Below are 20,624 nucleotides of genomic sequence, written 5' to 3'. Positions count from 1 at the left end.
CCATAGAAGTTAGGGTTTATCGGAAGGGACCATTCATTAACCAACAAACAAAACCAAACACAGTCAGTGTGTGGTATTTCAGGTGGTGATGGAAACTACAGGGAAGATTATACAGGTCTGGGGATCACAGAGTAATGGCAAGGGGTTTCTCACTTAGCTAGGTGAGGGGCGGTCCCCTCAGAGGGGAAAAGCCAGGCAGAATTCTGAGGAAGAATTATTCCAGGCAGAGGGAACCACAGAGACAAAGGGTCCAGGGTAGAAACACGCTTTTGTGTTTTAAGAACAAAAATAAGGCCACTGTTTAGAGTGCATTGGGTGTAGAGAAGTACAGGAGAGAGAGGTCAGGGTCACCAGGACCGTGAGAGAGAGAGAGAGAGAGAGAGAGAGACAGAGAGAGAGAGAGAGTGTGTGTGTGTGTGTGTGTGTGTTTGTGTGTGGAAGGCCTGGGTTGAGCTGTGTAACACACACCCCTAAGACTACTGGTTCATAAGAGCAAACCTTTCCCTCTTTTAAAATGTTACGTTTTTGTTTGTTTGTTTTTTTCTGGGTTAGATGGAGTGTTTTTCCACATTCTTTTCAGAAGGTATGAGGCCTGTGCTTTCTGAGGTCTGGGCTGTCTATACCTTGTTTTTCAACAACAGGAGCTGGATGTAGAAATCCAGAGGGAGAATAGTTGTGACCCTAAGCCGTGGACTCTGCTCTGTTTTTCTTATGGCGTGTATGGTGTGGAGACTTCTGACACTTATTCAGCTGTTATTCCTTTGTAGGAAATCTTTTTTTTCTCCCTGGATCCTTGTAGGGGTTGTCTGTTTTTGTGTTTTTTATTTATTTATTTAATTTTTTAGTTCTTCCTGAAGTTTACCAGGCTGCATGTAGGTATGCTATCTCTTTGTTAATTCCCCCCGCCCCCCATTGTTATTTCAAACTCAGTACTAAACTTTGAACTGAGCAAAAGTGCTGTTATTTCTTTTATTCTTGTTTCTCTGACGTCTCTCTGCCCCTTTCCTTCTACCTTAGGAATTCGAATTCTTCCTACACAGGCTCATTGGTCTCTGTCTCTTTTCATCTTCATATTCCTATTCATTGTCGTAAGCAGTTTCCTTTGAACTTGGGGAGAACGTCATAGGATTGTCCTCTTGTTCATCCACTTGGCTTTTGCAGTTCCCTACCTGCTGAGTCCGCCGGCTTCCAGAAGTGCATGGTTTTCATCTCCAAGCCATCTCGTGTGTTCCCTCTCCAAGGTGGCCTCCTTTTGTTTTTTCACACCGGTGTATTCTCAGTTCTTGCTGATGCTGTGACGTAGAGAGGTTCTCGAGTTTTCTCACATTGCTTGCAGAAGCTCCATGGCCCACAGAGATGTTGGACCGCAGTTCAGCGTCATCCCTTTGAACCGCCGTTTGAACTGTGAGGTGTTTCTGTTTGACCAGTGCTTATCCGGCTTTGCTTATCCTTTTAGAGGGGTCTCTGTGTTCCAGGGGGCAGATAATAAGGATACGGGAACAGATTGTGTGGATCCCTGTCTAAGCTGTCAGTCGTTAGGAAGACAAGAATGGTTTGTACGTGTTCTAGCCTTTTATCTCCCTGTGGAATGACTGGCAGGCTGAGGGAAGTGACTGGAACGGCAGCTGCAGGCGGCTGTGTCCAGGAGTGGCACCTGAATTCCTGATTACCGGGGGTGTTTCTTTATGTCCTCGGACCTCCCCAGTAAGGCTTTGGGAGTCAGCTATGGGGGCGCCTCCCGCTAACTGAAGTCTCACAGGCCTCTTGCAAGTGGAGTTTGGCATCTGCCATCAGAACCAAAGTTTGCCCACAGCCAGTGGGCTGGGCCGTAAAGGTAGCCCAGGTACTGGGGGTTTGAGGTGCCTCTTCTGTCCCTTCTCCCGGCATTGCAGGCAGAAATCACACATTGCTGGGGCCACATCTGGTAGAAGCTTGTTATTTCTGCTTGTGCACCGGACCCTCCCTAGGTTTCTCTGCTAAAGCTTTTCCCTCCGTGTTTCTGTTTCCCCTGTGATCATTTTGAGGAGACTTGGGAAGAGGGTAAGTTAAGCACGTATACTGGCCTCCTGTCTCATACCTGATGTCTGCCCTGCCTTAATGACACTGCTGCCACTCGATGTCTGGAGAGAGGTGTTGGGAGGGACGCGGTCCTCCAGGATTCCCGCCTTACACCCCCGCCCCTGGCCCCTTTCTTGCCAGCCACAGGCCTTTCCTTGTTTCTTGGAAAGTCCTCGTTATAGACTGATGACCACCAATATTCTCCACTGCTCTTTCACCTGCCTGGGTCTCCGGGACCCTCCTAGCCTCTTCTGGTTCTTTCCTGTTTCCCAGGATGGCCCCTTTCTCTCAATCCCTAACTAACACCCTTGTGGGTGGTGCAGTGGGTGGGTAGGTGAGTGGGCGGGGAAGAGAGCGCAAGCCAGGGTTTCCTTGCTGCTGAGGCCAGCGGTCCAGGTGGCAGGAGGGCAGGAGAGCGGCTACTGTCTGCCCCCAAACCCGTCCCTAAGCCTCATTCTCTGGCCCTGGCAGGTTTGTAACCCCAGATCAGAAGTACTCCATGGACAACACTCCCCACACGCCGACCCCATTCAAGAATGCCCTGGAGAAGTACGGACCACTAAAGCCCCTGGTATGTGGTGTGGTCGGGTGGGCCTGCCAGTGTGGTCCCCTTGGTTCCAGCCATGTACACTTCACAGAGCCTTCTCCCTCTGAGATCTCATTGGAGTCTCCCAGCAGCCCCGAGAAGTTGCAGATACCCTAATTTTACAAGTAGACAAACTGAGGCTGATGTACCTACCAATTCATCAGACAGTTCCCGAGACCCTGCAATGTGCTAGGCGGGCGCTGGCTGGTGCTGGAGCCCCAGTGGCATCCTTTGTAACCAAATACTACCAGTGCATCATCGTAAGTGCTGGGACGGAAACGGGCAGGAGTTGGAATGGAGAAGGACTCGCTCACATGCTGTGGTTAGTTTAGGGAAGTGGCGAATTGCTCCTCACGCTGAAGGCCTTGCCTAACTGCTGGTTCTTTGCAAAACACTGGGAAGCCACTCGGGGGTGGGCTTGAGATGGCCCGTGAGGAAGCACCTTCCCCGGCGTGTGCCCACTACCCTCCCCCTACTCCTCCCAGTTCATGACGAGAGCTGGCACCTGGGGCTTTCTGAGACAGGCAGGTGTTTTAGAAACCGGTTGGAGGTAAGAGAAAAGCTGGCTGCAGAGAAGCATTGGACCTATGAGCAAAGGGTACAGCGTGTTCCCCTCACTTCCTCTCCCCTTGCACTGTGTGGGGTCCTTGTGTGAAAGCCTGTCAGGGGACTGTGGCCTCCCCCGCCCTCTGATGGAGCTGATTGAGCTCAACAGGCCCAGGCCAGGTACCAGTTATGGTCAGCACTACCCCTTCCTGTCCAAAGGGGACTCGGCTCCGAAATCCACGTGCTCCCAAACAGGTGTATGAGGGTAAACCCGACCTTGGCAACTAGAATGAAAGCACGCAGGGGCTTTCCGAGTGACCTGAGATGTCGCTGTACCCTATACCTGCTGCCGGTCGGTAGCGCTCTCCCTCCTCTGGCTTCTGCCGCCCGAGGCTGGAGAGGTTGCCTGGAGCGGAGCCCCCAGGCCCGAGAAAGGGAAATGGAACCAAGCATTCCCATGAGTGTGGAACAAAAGGGTGAAGGAGTTTGGGCTCGAGCGTGTCCAGGTTTTGACTGCACAGAGGTGTGACCTTGGGCTGGGCTCTTGCTCTCAGCCTCCTTTTCTATCCTGCGGACGATGACGGCTGTTGCCTGTAGCCTGCGTTGTGAGGGTTGCTGGGGCGATGTGGGGGTGCTCCTGCCAGCGTGCCCTCCGTGCACTGAGGCCAAGGTCTGCGTGTCCAAGGCGGGCCAGTTAGTGGTTCTGAATAGTGGACGTGAGGCCAGCGTCCCTGCACCTCCTTCCCGCGTTACCCGAGACAGTTGGGCGGTGGCTGCCTCTGCCCCTGTCCTCCGTCCTGGGAGCCTCACGTGACCCCACCCCACCCCCAGCCCCAGACCCCGCACCTGGAGGAGGACTTGAAGGAGGTGCTGCGCTCCGAGGCCGGCATCGAGCTCATCATTGAGGATGAAGTGAGGCCCGAGAAGCAGAAGAGGAAGCCGGGGGTGAGTGGCCAGGCGCGGGAGAGCCTCTTGCTGCCAGCCTGGGTCACGTGGGCAGGAGCGTGGGGAGGGGAGGAGATGAGGGCGGGGAGTGGGTCTGGGGACAGCTGGTGAGGGGGATGCGCGGGGGAAGAGCAGCTGCGGCCCGGGCGCTTGTTCTCCCAGGGTGGTTATCCATGCAACCCGCCGCGGGGAGGCCTGGTGCCTGGGCCCCTCCCTCGTCCTCTGAACTGTCCCTTAGCTTTTCAGCGTTACGTTTGGGCCCTTCTGAAGTGGGCTGTGGGCTGGGTGGGGTGGAGAGAGCCGTGATGAAGACCCAGATGTGAGCACTCCCTCCTCGTGTTCAGTGGGTAGAGAGACACACTGGTGACGCTCAATACACATGGCATTAAGGACGTAGAAAGGGACACAGGATTCCGAGTGAAAACCTTTAGATGGAGCCGGTCAGGTGTCTGGGCCGTGGGAGGCAGGTGGGGGTGTCAGTCAGGTGGGGTGGCGAGCTGGCAGGGACACGTGGGTGCAGAGGATGGCAGGGGCTGTCTCAGGCCCGCCTCTCCTCTTGCTGCCCTTTGGAGTCCCCACAGCCGGCAGACTCCATGCCCCCTTTTTCTTTGTGCCCCCTTTTCCTGGATGCTCTCTGGAGAGAGGTGGGAAAAGGGGAATGTGCCCTGCTGGCAGGCTGAGGTTACAGGGGGCAGGTGGGCAGTCAGCCTGGGAGGGACCCACAGGCCCCTGGGTGTGTAGGTAGTGAGGACTTGACCGCAGGCCTTCCCGGACCTCTGCTCTGTGTTGGATGGTGGTCCTGAGCTGTGGCAGCACCTGAGTGGGGCACACTGCTGGGTTGGGGGGTGAGTTAACCCCAGACCCCCTCACTGGTGCTGGAGCTGGACCCTGAAGCCTGACCTGTACGGGAGGCACAGGGATGGTGCTGACGCATTCTTGTCACAGGTGTTGGTGGAGGGCCTGGGCCCCATGGGGTTTACGTCTCCATGTTACTGCCTGTGGGTGGCGGTTTTAGTTGTAACTTAGATGATGATTTTCTGGGCCTGTTTAGGGGAGATACTTGAGACCTGGGGGCTGTCCTTGGGGACATCCATTTGGGGATGAGGAGCGGGTCTCTGGGGGGAGGTTGGCGTTTGCGTCCTGGCTTCCTGTTGCAGCGTCTGGCGTGACAGTCCACTCTGGGCCCAGAGTCTGACGGGGCAGCGTCTCCTGGTCCCTCTGGCCCCCCATCCCCACTGGCAAGTCCTTGCCCGGCGGGCCTGGCTCCCCTGCAGTCAGCCAGGGTCTCTGAGGGCAGCGGGGCCCTGGCAGCGCCCGGCCCTGCCCCGACCGCCCGCTCCCACCGCCCACAGCCTCGGCGCAGCCCCATCAAGAAAGTCCGCAAGTCCCTGGCTCTCGACATCGTGGACGAGGACGGGAAGCTGATGATGTCCACGCTGCCCAAGGCTCTGTCTTTGGTAAGGGGTCTGAGAGACACTGTCCCCCCACCCCCACCCCAGAACTGCAGAGGCTCTTCTGCCCCAGGGAGGAAGACTCTCCTCGGAGGCCTCTGCCTTAGGGACCCTTTGGCTGAGGGGAAGACCTGGGGGTGGGGCGGGCGGGCGATTCTCGCTCCGACGGGGCTTCCCGGTGCCCAGCTCAGCAGCGAGGGTAGGCACCCCCCACCCGCACCCCCCAGCTTCAGTCAGAGCAGCTCCTTTCTGCTCCTGTCTTTGCAGAAAGTTTTATTTGGCAGGAGTTGTATTTACTAGGACATTTGAATACCATGAACGTGGGTCCCCAGCACCTCCTTTTGCACCCTGTTCATGGGGGTGTCCCCAAAGAAGGCTGATAGTATGTGTCGAGCCACTGCCAGGTGGTTGAGGCATATCAGCCCTGGGATGGGTGCTGTTCAGTTTCTAGGCTGAGCTCAGCAAGGGAGCTGTTGCCTACACAGGCTGGGTCCCCAGAAACCATGCCACAAGGTTGATTCCTCAAAGATGACTGTGGGGCGAGCCTGTCTTGCTCTGGTGCCCAGTGGGAGGCAGTGAGAGGTGTGGTAGACGTCATGAGAAAAAAGATTGCCTGACCAGATCTTACAAGTACCACTGCTGCACCCACAGTTGCTTGCAAAAAAACCTCCCTCCCTCTGGTCAGCGATTCCTGCCAGGCTGGGACTTAGTGCCCTCGTGGTACACCTACTTCTGGCATTGCATCAGGCACGTAAAATAATGACCAAAAAGAACAACGTTAGGGAAGTGGTTAAGAGCACAGGATTTGGAGGGAGCGGGCCTGGTTGGAGTCCTAACACCAGCACTTGCTCTCTGGGATCTGAGCCTCAGGTTCCTGCCTGTAATACGAGCACGGATCCCAGCAGACTGTCAGGAAATGACGACCAAGCAGAGCAGGGAGGCTGGACAGGCCCAGGGCGTTTTGTGTAGCTGCAGCCCCGCTCCTGGGTGTTTCTGGTCCCAGGAGAAACCAAAGCACTCTTGTCTCCGCCTACGACTGGTGGGGAATAGCCAGCTCCATGTAAAAGGACCCAACATCATCGGGCATTTACTAGGTGCCAGGCTCTGAAATGGGCACTTTCCAAGTATTTTCTTAACCTTTAAATGAACTGACTCCGCATCTGGAAGAGGAAACTGACACTTAGAGAAGCTCATGGCCTGCCCAAGATCTCAACAGCCAGGAGGGGGTGGTGCCCGGATGGGACTGCAGGATTTTTCCTTCCCACTGAGAACTTGGGGCAAAATGGTTATTAGTCTTGGGCTTGTTTTGATTTCAGCCGGCACATGTTCCATCAAGCACCTCCAGCCTCACCCTGCCAGGCATCAAAGAGGACAACAGCCTGCTCAATGAGGGCTTCCTGCAGGCCAAGCCTGAAAGGCTGGTGACGGCCCAGAAGCCCCGAAGCCACTTGCCAACACCTGCCCCAGTGAGTGCCGGCCCTGAATGTGGTATCACCCTTGGGGACTTGCTCTGCCACCCTTCTCACCTCAGGGCCTTTGCACAGGCTGTTGCCTCTGCCTGAATGGACGCCTGATTAACTTAGGTCTCAGATCTCAGTCCCAATGCCACTCCCTCAGAGAACCCACATGCTATAGACCCTCCTCCATACAAGCCCCTCTTTTATGGCACAGGTTTCACTTGTAGTTAAGTTATTGTCTCTGGATTTAGTTGCTTAGCACATGCCAGTCCTCGAGGGCGGAGGCTGCCCTGCCTGCTTGCATGTATGAACCCCTCCGTGCTCCTCCTAACCAGCCTGTGTGGCTATAGCTTTTGCTCACATGGAGGCTGGTGCCACATAAGGGGCATGGCCGTGTCTTCTGGTCCAGCCTCCTTGCTTTATATCTGAGGAAGCCAGATATGGATAACTTCCCCAGGGCCACCAGGAAGGGGGAAGAACACAAGACTGGCTTCCAGAGGGAGAGTCAGAAATGTCCCGCCAGACTCACCAGGGTTTGCTAGGAACACACTGCCCCTTCCTGGATGCTAACTCTCGCCTCCTCCTAGATGACCAGTGCCTGGAAGACGGTGGCCTGTGGGGGGACCAGGGACCAACTCTTCATGCAGGAGAAAGCCCGGCAGCTTCTGGGCCGCTTGAAGCCCAGCCACACATCTCGGACCCTCATCTTGTCCTGAGGGGCTTGGCAGTCACGAGCCCATTCTCATGTTTACAGGGGGCTGGGGGACCAAGACTGGTCTGAATTTGAGAATCACACTCAGGTGACCACCTGCAGGGAGCCTTCTGCAGCCAGCCCCTCCCCGGATTGCTCAGGTGGAGTTGGCAGGTCCACCAGTCCTGTCTCATGCAGCTGCGGCTGTTCCTGGTGCTAACAACAAAATCCCACCCCTGGCCCTGCCTGGTTCTCTTCCCAGGGCCACAGGGAGCCGCATGAGCTGCTCCCACGCTCTGGTCAGGCCCGGCCTCATCTCAGACCCCTGCTTAGGACAGGGCATGTGGCCAACATGCTGCTGCTTCACCCTTTTCGTATTTTCTTGGAAGAATAAAATTGCCTTTTTCCTGTGCTACTCCGGACTGTGCCTTCCTCCTGGGCCCTGCTTGTGGTTCCTTGGCGACTGTCATTGGGGCCCCAAGGGATGTGGGGACCGGGCCCTCATCCTGAGTTCAGCCTTGTCTGCACAGCGCAGGCCCAGGGCTCTGCCCCTCTCCCCCCCCACCTCCCTCTCTGCTGGGGGCAGTTTTGTCTTTGTACCCAGTGGGCGTCTCTCAAAGTTGTGCAGACTTTGGCTGCTGGGTGGGGGTGAGTACATGATACATAAAGGCCTTGCTTGGCCCTCACTCTGGATGGTTGACCTGTCCTGCAGTGAGCCCAGCCCCCAGGTCAGACTGGTAAACAAGCAGTGACGGGCAGCTGAGCAGAACCTCCTGACCAAAGTGGCCTTAATGTCCCATGGCCTTGGCAGCCGTTGCAGCGGGGGCTGTAGACCACCCTGTTCATAGCAGTCTGGACTTGGCTGATAGCTGGGAAGAGTCTCTGGGGATTGAAGAAGGGCAGCTTCTAGGTCTGAGAAGGTCTAGATTGGAGTGATACTTCCAGCAGTGGGGTTCATGAGACAGCATGTGGCCCTCCTTGGGGACTGAGGTCTCAGCTCACCATAGGATAGGCACCACTTAGAGCGGGTCCTCTTTCCTGGGGGTGGTGGCTGGGCATTTGGTGGCTAACAGTGCCTGGAGGTGAAGGTGAGAGGGTTGGAGGCATAGAGCCTGTGGGAGATTATTCCAGAAGTGGCCCCAATGAATCACTGGCCCCTGCAGCTATACCTGTGAGTAGGTCACATGATTGCTGTGTGCAATGGTTATGACAATTACCATGTTAGGGACTGGGAGAGCCTGCTGAAGGAGGTGAGAATTCCCAGCTGTACTAGCTGATTCCAGACATGAGTGAGGCTACCCTAAGCCTCAGCTTATCTACCTCCAGAAGGACTGCCCAGCTAACCATGGACTCAAGAAATAATCAGTGTTGTTTTAAGCCATTAAGTTTTGGGGTGGTTTGTTACGCAGCGGAAGCTAACTGATACAGGTGCTGCCAGAGGCAACTGGCATCGGTGGGTACTTGCACAGTCCAGGATAAATTGGTCAGGTGTCCTGGTTCTCAGTGAGGGGAGGATAGGAACGGGGGGCAGGGGGCAGCCACAGCCGATGCTCAAGCCTGGGTTGGGCAAGCACAAGGGTGGGGGAGCAGGACTTGACAATGACCTCCAAATCTTAAACTCAACTCAAAGAAGCTGTGGGGTTTGAGAGCAAAGCAAGCCCCCTTGGTGAGAGGTAGGGGAGGTAAAGACATTCAGTGAAGCTGAGGCAACATATGTTTAGGGACAGGGCATTTTAATGTTTGAGATATGTAATACACAGTTTACATTTTTATATAAACCCCTTAATAAAGCAAATTGTAAGATGCTTTTATTAATATTTGTCTATTTTTTTTAATTAGAAAAGATCCTGCTTTGGGATGTATACCCAGAAGTGGAGTTGATGGATCATATGGTAATCCTATTTTTAATTTTAATTGTTTAGTTTCAATTAGGTTTGTGGTATTTTCACGAAAAGCTGTCTTCTGGGCTATTAAAGACTGGAGCGATGGTGCAACTCTATCGCCACCTGGTGGTCATTGGTGTGTTTGCAGTCTCAGGTAAAGTGGACTTAAGCCGTATCTTGAAGGTTTCAGAAGGTCTTTGAAACACTGTTCCTATTTTCAGGGCCCTTCTTTGGCATCCCCCTCAAGCAGTTGTCTGGTCTTTGTCTGGATGCCACCACTTACGGGGAGAAATGACTCTATTACTCGTCAGCCAGCTCCATTGTTGGACAGCAATTGTGAAGTAAATTATTCTCTATCCAGAGGAAAACAGCTTTCCCCTTTGTCATGTCTAAAGCAAAAGGAATGACTATGGTACATGGGAAGCTGGTTTGTGGGGAAATTGGAGTCCCAGAATCGGCATTTGGCAGGTCAGGATTAGCTTGAGAGCCCACCTAAATGAGCCATTTTCTCAGCAGACCCCAGCATGAATCAATTCTGTGTTCTCGCTATTTCCAGAGACAACTGTGGCTCTGATTTATAATGATAGTGATTTAACCCCTTCTAAGATGGATTTTATGTTTCCACCTTTGGCCAGATGTGTTTGAAAATAATTCAAGCTGAGTTTGGTAAGAGCCGAGACTCAAACTTCACTGGTAAAGACCAGCAGGCTCAGGATGAAGGCGTTTTACTTATATATTAACTAGGGCTGACCAGTTGGTATTTAGGTTAAAGTACAGAACGGATGGGATAGTCTGGCAAAGATAGATTCAAATGCCCTTCAGAAAGGCCTAGCTCAGAGGATGTCTGCCCCTCTGAGTCCCTGGACCCTGTCCAGAGAGTAACCCCGGTGTCAGCACCCAGTAGGTACTTAGTGAGTGTCTCATACTGCCATGAAGCCATGTGGCAGAGAGAAAATCCTAGGGTAGCTAGGACCAGAAGAGTAAGGAGGGCTTTGTCATATTTTAATGTTGGTTTCTAGCTTAATTCTGTGTTCAGGGAACACAGTCTGTGTAATTTCAGTTCTTTGAAATTTGTTGCTTTATGGTCAGGCATTTGTTCCTCATGCATTTGAAAAAAATGTGTAGTCTGTAGGCACTGGGGGCAGTGTCCCATTTTTTATTTTGTTTTATTTTATTTTATTGGGGAAGGGGAACAGGACTTTATTGGGGAACAGTGTGTACTTCCAGGCCTTTTTTCCAAGTCAAGTTGTTGTCTTTTTAATCTTAGTTGTGGAGGGCACAGCTCAGCTCCAGGTCCAGTTGCTGTTGCTAGTTGCAGGGGGTGCAGCCCACCATCCCTTGAGGGACTTGAGGAGTTGAACCGGCAACCTTGTGGTTGAGAGCCCACTGGCCCATGTGGGAATCGAACCAGCAGCCTTTGGAGTTAGGAGCATGGAGCTCCAACCGCCTGAGCCACCGGCCCGGCCCGGCAGTGTCCCATTTTTGTCATGCTAATCCTATTGCCCAAATATCCTGTATTTTTGTTGTTGTTGTTGTTTTGTCGGCTTCTTTTTGTGGACCTAGATTAAGCAACCCCCAAATGACATAAATACAAATGTTGTTTTAAGCCCCTGAATGTTGAGGTTGTTTGTTACTCAGCATTATTGTGGAAATTACTAGCTGATATAGAAGGTAGACTTGTATCTACTAAAAAGCCCTGAGGAAAATGAACAGTGCACCTTGAGCTCAACAGGCTGAAGGAAGAATTTTCCAGATTCAGAAGTTTGCTGGAAATGAGTGGGATGAGAGATTCTGGAATCCAGAGCCATTGTGACTATGCCATCTGGTAAGCTTTCCATGGTTCACCTGGTAGCTGTACGTGCATAAAGCTCTGACTTTGGATCAGATAGACGTGGATGTGAATCCTGGTTTGACTATTACTAGTTGTGTCGCTTTTCTGCTGTGGCCCTTGGGGTCCCCTGCTATGAAATGGGGAGAATCCTTAACCTTTGAGAGTTGTTGAAGGGATTGGAGTGAACACTGGCACACACTTGGGCCATAATGAAATATGGGCTCTTATGATGTTACCATCAAATGCTCTCTCCTTCCTTTTTTATGCACAATAAGCCCTGCAAAGGAGATGTCAGTGTCCAGTTGAGTGCTTCGAGCGGAAATTACTAGACAGTAGTCAAGTTGGGGCTTGAACCCAGTCTTGGACGTGAAGGCTGCATTGTAAACATCTACTTCATCGTTCAGTCCGTGTGGTGCAGTAGAAAAAGCATAAGCTTAGGCCTAAGGCCAATTTTTAAAGACTTTCCATGGACGTTCAACACAAACCTGAGGTGAACACCTGGATGAATTTTCACAAAGGGAACACACTCATGTGATCAGCATCCAGATCAAGAGATAAAACATGACCAGCACCCTGGAGACCCCCTCTGCACCCCGTCAAGGGTAACCAGCATCCTGAGTTCAAACACCACAGATTTGTTTTACCTGTTTCTTTAAACGTTGTGTAAACTGAGTTTTACATTATGTGAGATTTATCTATGTTGATTTGGATATAGTTTGTTTATTCCCATGACCACATAGTGTTCCATTGTGTGACTTTCCCACAGTCTGCCTGGTTTCCTGAAGGATGTGGAGTGTTTCTGGATTGACTGTTATAAATAGTGCTGTTATGAATGGCTTGTTTAGCAAATCCATGTACACGTTTCTGGTTTATACCTACCTAGGCGTGGAACTGCTGGAGATAGGTCCAATTTAATTAGACCACTTGCTGCTTAACTGGTTTTCTGAACCGAAGCACGTTATGTAGCTTCTCTGAGACTCACTTTTCATATCTGTATATTGGAAATAAAAATACTTGCCCCTCAGTGTTGTGGCCAGGACATAATAAGATACTATCTGCAAGGCACCTGGTCCCAGTGTAGCTCCCCTCTTTCCTCCTTCCCCTGCCATGCCAGAGCCCCACTGTCTTAGGGCACGGCTTTTCTGCTAGGCACCCCCTCTGCCAGAAATACTCAACATGAACTTGGAAAGCTTGCCCGCTGCCCAGGGCTTGTGGGACTGCCTTTCCCTGGCCTTTTGGCAGCTCTCCTTTGTGATTCAGTTACTCGCGCCCAGCCCAGCACTAGCTTGTGGTCACTGTCACTGCTAACAAGTGTTTTTATGGTCCCGATGAGAGTGTGGGTACCGTGTTTCCCCGAAAATAAGACCTAGCTGGACAATCAGCTCTAATGCGTCTTTTGGAGCAAAAATTAATAAAAGACTCGGTATTATATTATATTTATTATATTAAATTATATTTATTATCTTATCTTATATTTATATGTTATATTATAGACCTGGTCTTATATTATAGTAAAATAAGACTGGGTCTTCTATTAATTTTTGCTCCAAAAGACGCTTTACAGCTGATTGTCCAGCTAGGTCTTATTTTCGGGGAAACATGGTAGCAGCAGATGTTTTCTGGAGACAGGCCCAGAAAAGGCAAAGAATGAGGACTAAGGAGAAGGAACAGCTGGCTGAGATCCAGCTCAGGAATGTAGAACAGACATTCCTCTTTTGCCTGGTTTTTCCCCCCAGATTTCCAGGCAGGAGTTTTTCTTAAGTTCCTGTATTTCCTTACTCTTCCTGAATCACCCAATGACTATGAGTGGGCCAAGTTGTGAACCTGCCTACTGGGGGCTCTGTCAAAATAGAGCTGACTTCTCTCATTGTGTAATGGCAGGCTGAAGCACTGTGTTGAGGAGTCTGAAGGTATCGTCCAGGCTCAGGAAGGAGTGCTGTGATTGATTAGTAATGTCTGTTCTGTGCACAGAATAGGTAGTGGTGGCATTTCACATATTTACTGCTATCTCTGGCTTAAAGGTATTGATCAAAATGGAGATGTGTTTGATTTACAGATAGAATATTTTTAAACAGGTGAGTTAATCCTTTTACATTTATATGATATATTTGGATTGATTTCTACCATTTAATTTTGGTTTCTCTCTGTATTATTCCCTTTCCCCATTTTTTGTTGAATTTATAAAGTTTTCTGTACTCTTCTGATCTCTTCTCCTCTTGCCTGGTTTGGAACACAAAAAAATATTTCCACATTTTAGAGATTATTTTTAAATTTCTAATATACATATTTGTTATTCAGTGTTTTTATTCTCCTGAGCAATGCCCTCCCGAGCCTATCTTGATCTAGAAGTTGTATCATTTTAAATGCCAATTGATTTTCTTTGTTGATTAAATTTGTTTACCTATTTTATAAATTGTACTTATCACTGTTTCTCATACTCCATTACATTTTCTTTTTCCCGAGTGCCACCACCACCATTACTCCTAGTGGTAGTTAGTGTTAATTGAGGGCTTCCTATGTATTAGACACCATGGAAGTCCTAACAATCCTCTATGTGTTAAGTCCCTTAATCCTCCACATCGTCATAGGAGCTTATCATCCCTACTTCGTGAATGAGGACACAGACTCACAGAGAGGTTAGGCAATTGCCTGAGGTCTAGCAGCCAATAAGCTATATGGCTTGAAAGTCCATCCCTTTATCCATCGTGTCGCCCTTTGCTCTGTGTGGTTCAAGTTTTTATTTCAAAATCATAGTTATAGAAAACTTGCAAAGATGGTACAAAGACTTCCCATGTACCCTCCACCCAGCTTTTCCTGATGTTAACATCTTACAAGACCATGGTACACTTAGTAAAGCTAAGGAATCGCCATGAGTACAATACCACTAACACAACTACAGACTTTATGTGGATTTCACTAGTCTTTCCACTGCTTTTTCTGTTCAAGGATCCAATCCAGGATATCATACTGCATTTGCTATATGTGTACATTAATTATATATATTATGTACATATGAATATGTACATAGTATTATATGTGTGTGTGTGTGTGTATATTGATTTTTATTATGGAAAATTTCAAATTTATATAAAACTAGAGAGAATAGCAAAATTTATCCACCCCCAGCTTCAACAATGATAACTCATGATGAATTTGTTTCATTCATACCCCAAACCCAATGACGTTTTCATTCTCCTGGTCCTGTTGGCCTGTAGTTTGCAGACATATGCCGTCCACGTCACTTTATTTCACTGCTTCCTACATGCAATTCTCTAGTCTGCACTTTATTAATCATGAAGTTTCTAAGGCCAGCACCCAGAACTTTTTTTTCCTTTTCCAAGAAGACATCTTTAGTCCCTTGTAGAAATAGCCAAAGGGGTCAGGGGTGGAAAAGTTAAGGTTATTTTTTTTAAAGTTAGTTAAGAATCCCTCCTGAGAAGACTTACAAATGACTTAAGTCGTTTGCAGTGTTTATTTTTTTAATTTGTAGAAAGTATTTTATTGTTTTTGATCTAAGAATGCATTCACATGTATTCACATGTAAGAAGTAAGAAAGGGTTAGAGCTGAATCTCTCTTCCGGGCCTGCAGTCACCTGGGTGTCTCCCCTGGGGGCAGCTGATACTCGTTTCGAATGAATAGATCAGCAAACTTTCTCTGTAAGGGATCAGACAGCAAATATTGTAGGCTTTGTGGGCAGACTCACTCTAGCGTATCCTAGAGAAATTTTATGCCAATTCAAGCACGTACCTATACATGTCCCATCCCACAACTACAAAAATGGTGGCACAATTTACAGTGTTTTCGGGACTTGACTTTTATCCGTTAACCTGGGGCTTGGCAAGCTGACCCAAAGGCCAAATCCAGCCTGGCAGCTGTTTCTGTAAATAGTTTTATTGGAACCCACGTTCATGTCTCTACGTTGTCTGGGAGTGCTTTCAGGATACCAAGGCAAAGCTGAATAGTAGTGATAGAGATGACAGGGCTCGCAAAACCTAAAATATTTACTGTCTGGCACTTTAGAGAAGAAGTTTGCCAGTCTCTGAGTTAAACAATGTGTCTTAGCAGTTCCATATTTAGTACAGAAAGAGCTTCCCCACTCTTTTTCATGGCAGCATACTATTTCATTGTACCATCATTCGTTTTGTATAACTCCCCAAAGGGCTTTTCAGGTCGTTTCTGACCTTTGGCTGCTACAAATAATGTTTCAGTGAATGACCTTGTACTTGCCTCACTTTCCATGGGTGTGACTATATTTACCGGATGAATTCCTAAAAATGGAAGTGCTGCATCAATGCATAAGCATTGATGATTTTGGTGGCTATTGTGAAATTGCCCTCCAGGAAGTTGTATTAACTTACACAATCACCAACGTTATAAAAATACCTCTTGTGCCCCACCTTTGCCAGCAGGATGTGCGTAAGACTTTTGATCTTTACCAATCTGCTTTGGTGAAAAAAAAAAAAAAACACCCAAACTATGTTTTACTTTGCACGCCTTTTATTCTGGTGAGTTGCCTCTCTTTTTATGCATCTCAGAGACCCGTGGCCCCTACTGCTGCTGGTAGCTTTCTCTCCTGGTTGGAGGATCGAGGAGGTGGTCAGGGATGGGGGTGGTCCTCTCTCTCTGACCCTCTTGTGTCGCTTTCACAAACCAGCTTTTGGGGAACAAAAGTCTTAAGGACGAACATGGGATGGCTGTTCATGCTGTCAACGTTCCAGACATCAGGATTGGGGACCCAAGGAGATGCTGGAAGGACACATCCATCCTGCTCTGGCCTCGGACGGCTCATTTTCACAAGGCTCAAGCTGTCCTTTTCCTTCCCTGGGCTTCTGTTGACACACGTCGTCTCGTGCTCCTCCAGCTTTTTGATGGGGACCACGTGGCAGGCGTTGTATTTGCAGCTGGCCATCTTTTTGGCTTTCTTGGGATTCTTTTCCCTGCATGATGCCAGGTGGTATTGAAATCTGCTGAGTGGGATGCGGTGGTGAGAATCGTAAGGGCAAATTTCTAAGGCTTCTGGCTCCCTCTCCATGACAACGTGTTCTTGAAGCTGCGTAGTTCACTGCCCAGAGTCAGAATGAAATGCCCCTCAAGGAAGAGTCATTGGGTAAGAAGGATGCAGTGGTCCTCTGCCCAGCGTTGGCCCTCGGAACTCAGTAGGTGAAGGTCTGAACTCACGTCCCCTGTTCTCTGGGACCATGAGTGGTAGACGAGAAAAGGGACAAGGAGCTGTCAGGAGCAGCTGCACAGAGGACAGAGTTATCAAATGGCACGTGAGCCAGAAGAGCTATACAAAGCAGACACAGGAGTAAAAACCACAGCCACCCCCCAGCGAAGTGAAGAAGGTATGTGCCAGCCCCCCTTGGTTCTGAGAGTTACACTGTATGATGTCAAGGGGCAGTGACAGATGGTCACAATGGTCGTGTGAGTCGTCAGGAAAAGGCTACTTCTCCATCACTTTGAAGGGGAGGGGTGGGTTTGGGCAAAGCTGCCATTCAAAGCTGTCTGTGGCGTGTTCCATTGTCCTCTATCTGTGTTTAAACTTGTATGTTTAATATCCTTCCTGATATATTTGGGTTTCAATCTATCTTATTTTGTTCTTCCTAACCTACTCTTTGGTTTATTTTTCTTTCTCCTTTTCCCCCCTTATTTTAAACAGACAATTGAAAAAAACTTTCCATTTTCCTCACTATTTTGTATATTACACATTCTCTTATCAATTTACTCTATAAATTCAAGCATTCATAGATAACTTATCAAGGTTTAAAGTTAACAAAAAGTTTTACCCTCTTCCTGAATAAAATAGGGCTTTTTTTTTCATTTACTCCCCTCCTGACTGATGTTACCGTTCCCTGTATTTTCAGCCTCATTTTTAAAGGCCTCACAAGACTGTATTGCTATTGTCATTTTCCATTGTCAAAGTGTGTTTTCAGCCGTCCTAGTGTTTATGACTGTCTGCTGCTTGTATCTCATATCTACTGCATGGGATCATCTTTCTGCTACACGTTTACCTTTTAGAATTTCCTCTTGACAAACTCTCTTGGTTTCGTTCGTCTGAAAATGTCTCTATTTCACCCTTGTTCTTGAAAGATATTGTCACTGAGTATAGGTAGTTGTGTTATTTTCTTTCTTCACATTGAAGCAGAGTTCAATTCCTTCTAGGTTCCACTCTGTGGTTGAGAATTCAGAATTCCACTGTTACCTAACTTCTTTTAAAGGTAATCTATTTCTTTTCATACATCTGTTTTCAAGCATTTTTTCTCTCTCTCTGGTTTTTCTACAGTGTCACTATAATGTTGAGCAGCGGATTCCTTTTTATTTGTTCTTCCTTTTCATTTATTTGTTAGATGTCTTAAGTCTGTGGATTAATGTCTTTCATTAGTTTTGCAAAATGCTCAGCTATTGTCTGTTCAAATATTGCTTCTTACCTTATTCTCTCACTTCCCCTGAAATAATTGATGTCACTTCCACTGACATTTCAGTGTCCAAAGCGAATCTTATGGCCACGCCTAACTTCAAGGGTCAAGGAGGTATAGTCCTATCACGTGTGCAGAAGGAGGAGCTTAGGAACCTTGTCAAGAGTCCTAAGAACATCCCAGTTGGTCCTTTATGTCACCAGTATTCATTTCCCCTTTTCCCACATGTATAGTGTACTCTCTCCTCCTTGAGAGAGAAAACCAGAAGTCTTAGGTCAGAATTGGGGATAAATGGCTTGGTCGGTGCTTACTGGGGTTTCTTGGGTTCTGGCAGGACACTTACTCTGGACTGGAGGGAATTCTAGTGCCTCCAACCAAACTGTGTCCTGTGAGAAATGAGATGCCCATAGAGTCATGTTCACTGTACCCCACCACACACCCATCCCAGGAATATCTCCTGCTATACTTTGTTGAGAAGGTGTCCTTGGTAAGTTGTAACTTCCATACCAGTTATGTGACAGAGAACCTGTTTTCTCCAAGCCTGCAATCCAGTATTGACGGAACTATGACATTGGTCCCACTGAGAGTTCATAGGTGGTTCAGCAACGGCTCTTACGTACCCACAAAGGCCGTCATCTCCCAGTGTTTGGTGACAACATTGACAATGCTTTATTTTATCTCAGTCCCATGGCCTTTTTCATGCTCAGGACGAGGGCTGGCCCAGGCGCAGTACCTCAGCCATTTGTAAGTCTGTGAATGGAGACGATAATGACAGCACTTCATCCATCATTAAAGTCCACAAAGTAAGGGATAGGGCATTAGCCATTGTAGATTTCTTTGCGGCCAAGCACCCATTAGTGTGGCAAGCCGACATTTAGTCCATTAGGAAGAGAGGGAAGGCCGGGCTTGTTAATGCTTTTAATGGACGTCTTGAATGGTTCTCAAGCCAGCAGCTTTCTCCCAGAATCTGCTCCAAGACTGGGACCTGACAGGTCGCTCACCATGGCAACACAAGGTGGGGGGTGGGGCGGACAGGGATGCAGAGAAACCTGTCTGGGCGGCACTCCTCAGGTCTGTCTGCACGTACGTGACCAATAATGCAAGTGAGGTCAGGCCTGCTTTCTGCTCACGCCCCTCCCGCACGGATCCTCTTGAGGGGTGCTGCTGAAAGACGGTAATGCACTCATGGAGAGGACACGGTCACAGAGCATGCAGAAACAAGGTTTTCTGAAAAGAAACAATTGTGTGTACTGGCCAGCCAAGTCAGGATGGAGCTGCTGGAGGATCAAAGTCACTGTGAGTCTGAATCCTTCAAGCTTGGAGAGACTTCTGATGACATCAAGGCCAGCTTCTCACCGAGTACCATTGTCCCCTCTAGGGCATCCCTGGAGGACGGTCAGACTATCTCCCCAGGAGGTCCACTGTTAGGTTTCTTACACTGGCGTGAGCTGTCCTATCTCATAACCTTTAGCAGTCAATCAACTCTATGCCCTTGCCCCAGACACATCCTCCAGGATGGAAGGCTATCCCAAGCACGCCAAACTCGTGCCATGTGTATGTGGCACTGGGGAGGGGGTGTCCACTCCATTTCTGGCTCCTTGTGTCTCCTTGCATGTCCAGCAGACAGGTGTGGACAGCCGAGGTGGCCCCTCTGAGCCCTTAAGATCTGGCCCAGGGCTTCCCCACGCTGCCCTCTGTGGGCCGCTCCTTATGCAGGTCTCAGCCCACCTGGGCTTCTGCTAGCCTCTCCACATCATGCCGTGCAGCACTTCTCATACGATAACATGCACCTGAATCACCGGGGCTCCTGTTGAGATGCTAGACTGCTTGATGGTTTGGTTATCTTTGTCAGGTTGATGTCACGGCTGTGCTAGATTTGTAAAATGAATCGGAACACAGTCTGTCTTTTTCTGTTTTGAAAGTTAAAAAAGAAGTCCGCTAAACTCTGACCAACACCCTTTTGGAGAAATAGTTCTATGTCTGTTTTCAAGTTGGTTCCATGGTTTTCTACTTGTCTTGGCAATTCCCATTTTTCTAGAAAAGCATACTGTTATGAAATTAATTGTGTCCCCCCCAAATTCGTATGTTGAAGTCCTAACCCCCATGTGACTGTATACGGAGAGGGCTTTAAGGAAGTAAGATTAAAGGAGGTCAGAAGGGTAGGGCCCTCATCCAATAGCACAGGTGTCCTTATTAGAAGAGGAAGAGACACAGAGATCTCTCTGCACAGGACCACACAGGAGAGGCCATGTGAGGACGTAGTGAGAAGGTAGCTGTCTGCGAGCCAGGACGGGAGGTGCCACCAGGAAACAACGCTGCCGACACCTTGTTCTTGGACTTCCAGCCTCCAGATCTGTGAGAAAAGGAGCCTCTGTTGTTTAATCCACCCTGTTTGTGTTATTTTGTTATGGCAGCCGGAGCCTACAAATACACAGGCATTTTTCCATTGAACACTCATATTAACTAGCACATCAGATGTATTTCGCATTCTCTTTTAATCTGGAAACGCTCCCTGTGCATCTTTGGTTAAATTTCCTTTACTTTTCTTGCATTGTGTTTTTGTATTCTCTCTTTCTCTCTCTGCTTCCTGCCCGTTCCCTTCATTGGGCGTTTGCTAGTCTAGCTTATAGCTATTGACAAGTAGCCAACTGGTAGATTCATCAGTCCTACTGATTTTTATGTTTGCTACTTCATTAATCTGTACCCTAACTTTTAACTCTCTCCCTAGGTTTCTCTTGTTACTTATTTCCTAGCTTCTT

At 49.0% G+C, this 20,624-nt stretch overlaps 2 protein-coding genes across 3 annotated transcripts in view; one reads left to right on the top strand and one right to left on the bottom strand.

Annotated features, from left to right (window-relative positions):
• The window catches only part of MYBL2 (MYB proto-oncogene like 2), a 31,059-nt gene extending 22,909 nt beyond the window's left edge, over positions 1-8,150 (top strand). The window contains exons 10-14 of one of the 2 annotated variants that reach the window (XM_033095308.1): positions 2,530-2,629; positions 4,022-4,135; positions 5,488-5,592; positions 6,903-7,052; positions 7,631-8,150. In XM_033095308.1, the coding sequence (XP_032951199.1) occupies positions 2,530-2,629; positions 4,022-4,135; positions 5,488-5,592; positions 6,903-7,052; positions 7,631-7,759 (598 nt within the window). In that variant the 3' untranslated portion in view covers positions 7,760-8,150. The remainder of the gene's footprint in view (positions 1-2,529; positions 2,630-4,021; positions 4,136-5,487; positions 5,593-6,902; positions 7,053-7,630) is intronic. The other variant, XM_033095309.1, reaches the window with a different exon arrangement.
• A 7,896-nt stretch (positions 8,151-16,046) lies between these two features.
• GTSF1L (gametocyte specific factor 1 like) lies at positions 16,047-16,481 on the bottom strand. Its single transcript, XM_033095474.1, has one exon. It carries the CDS (start codon positions 16,479-16,481, stop codon positions 16,047-16,049), a length of 435 nt encoding a protein of 144 aa, XP_032951365.1.
• Between the last annotated feature and the right edge of the window lie 4,143 nt (positions 16,482-20,624).

Source organism: Rhinolophus ferrumequinum, chromosome 23, assembly GCF_004115265.2.
Source record: "Rhinolophus ferrumequinum isolate MPI-CBG mRhiFer1 chromosome 23, mRhiFer1_v1.p, whole genome shotgun sequence".
Lineage (NCBI taxonomy): Eukaryota > Metazoa > Chordata > Mammalia > Chiroptera > Rhinolophidae > Rhinolophus > Rhinolophus ferrumequinum.
The sequence above is the reverse complement of the archived record's forward strand: the minus strand, read 5'-3'. Positions and strand labels throughout refer to the sequence as shown.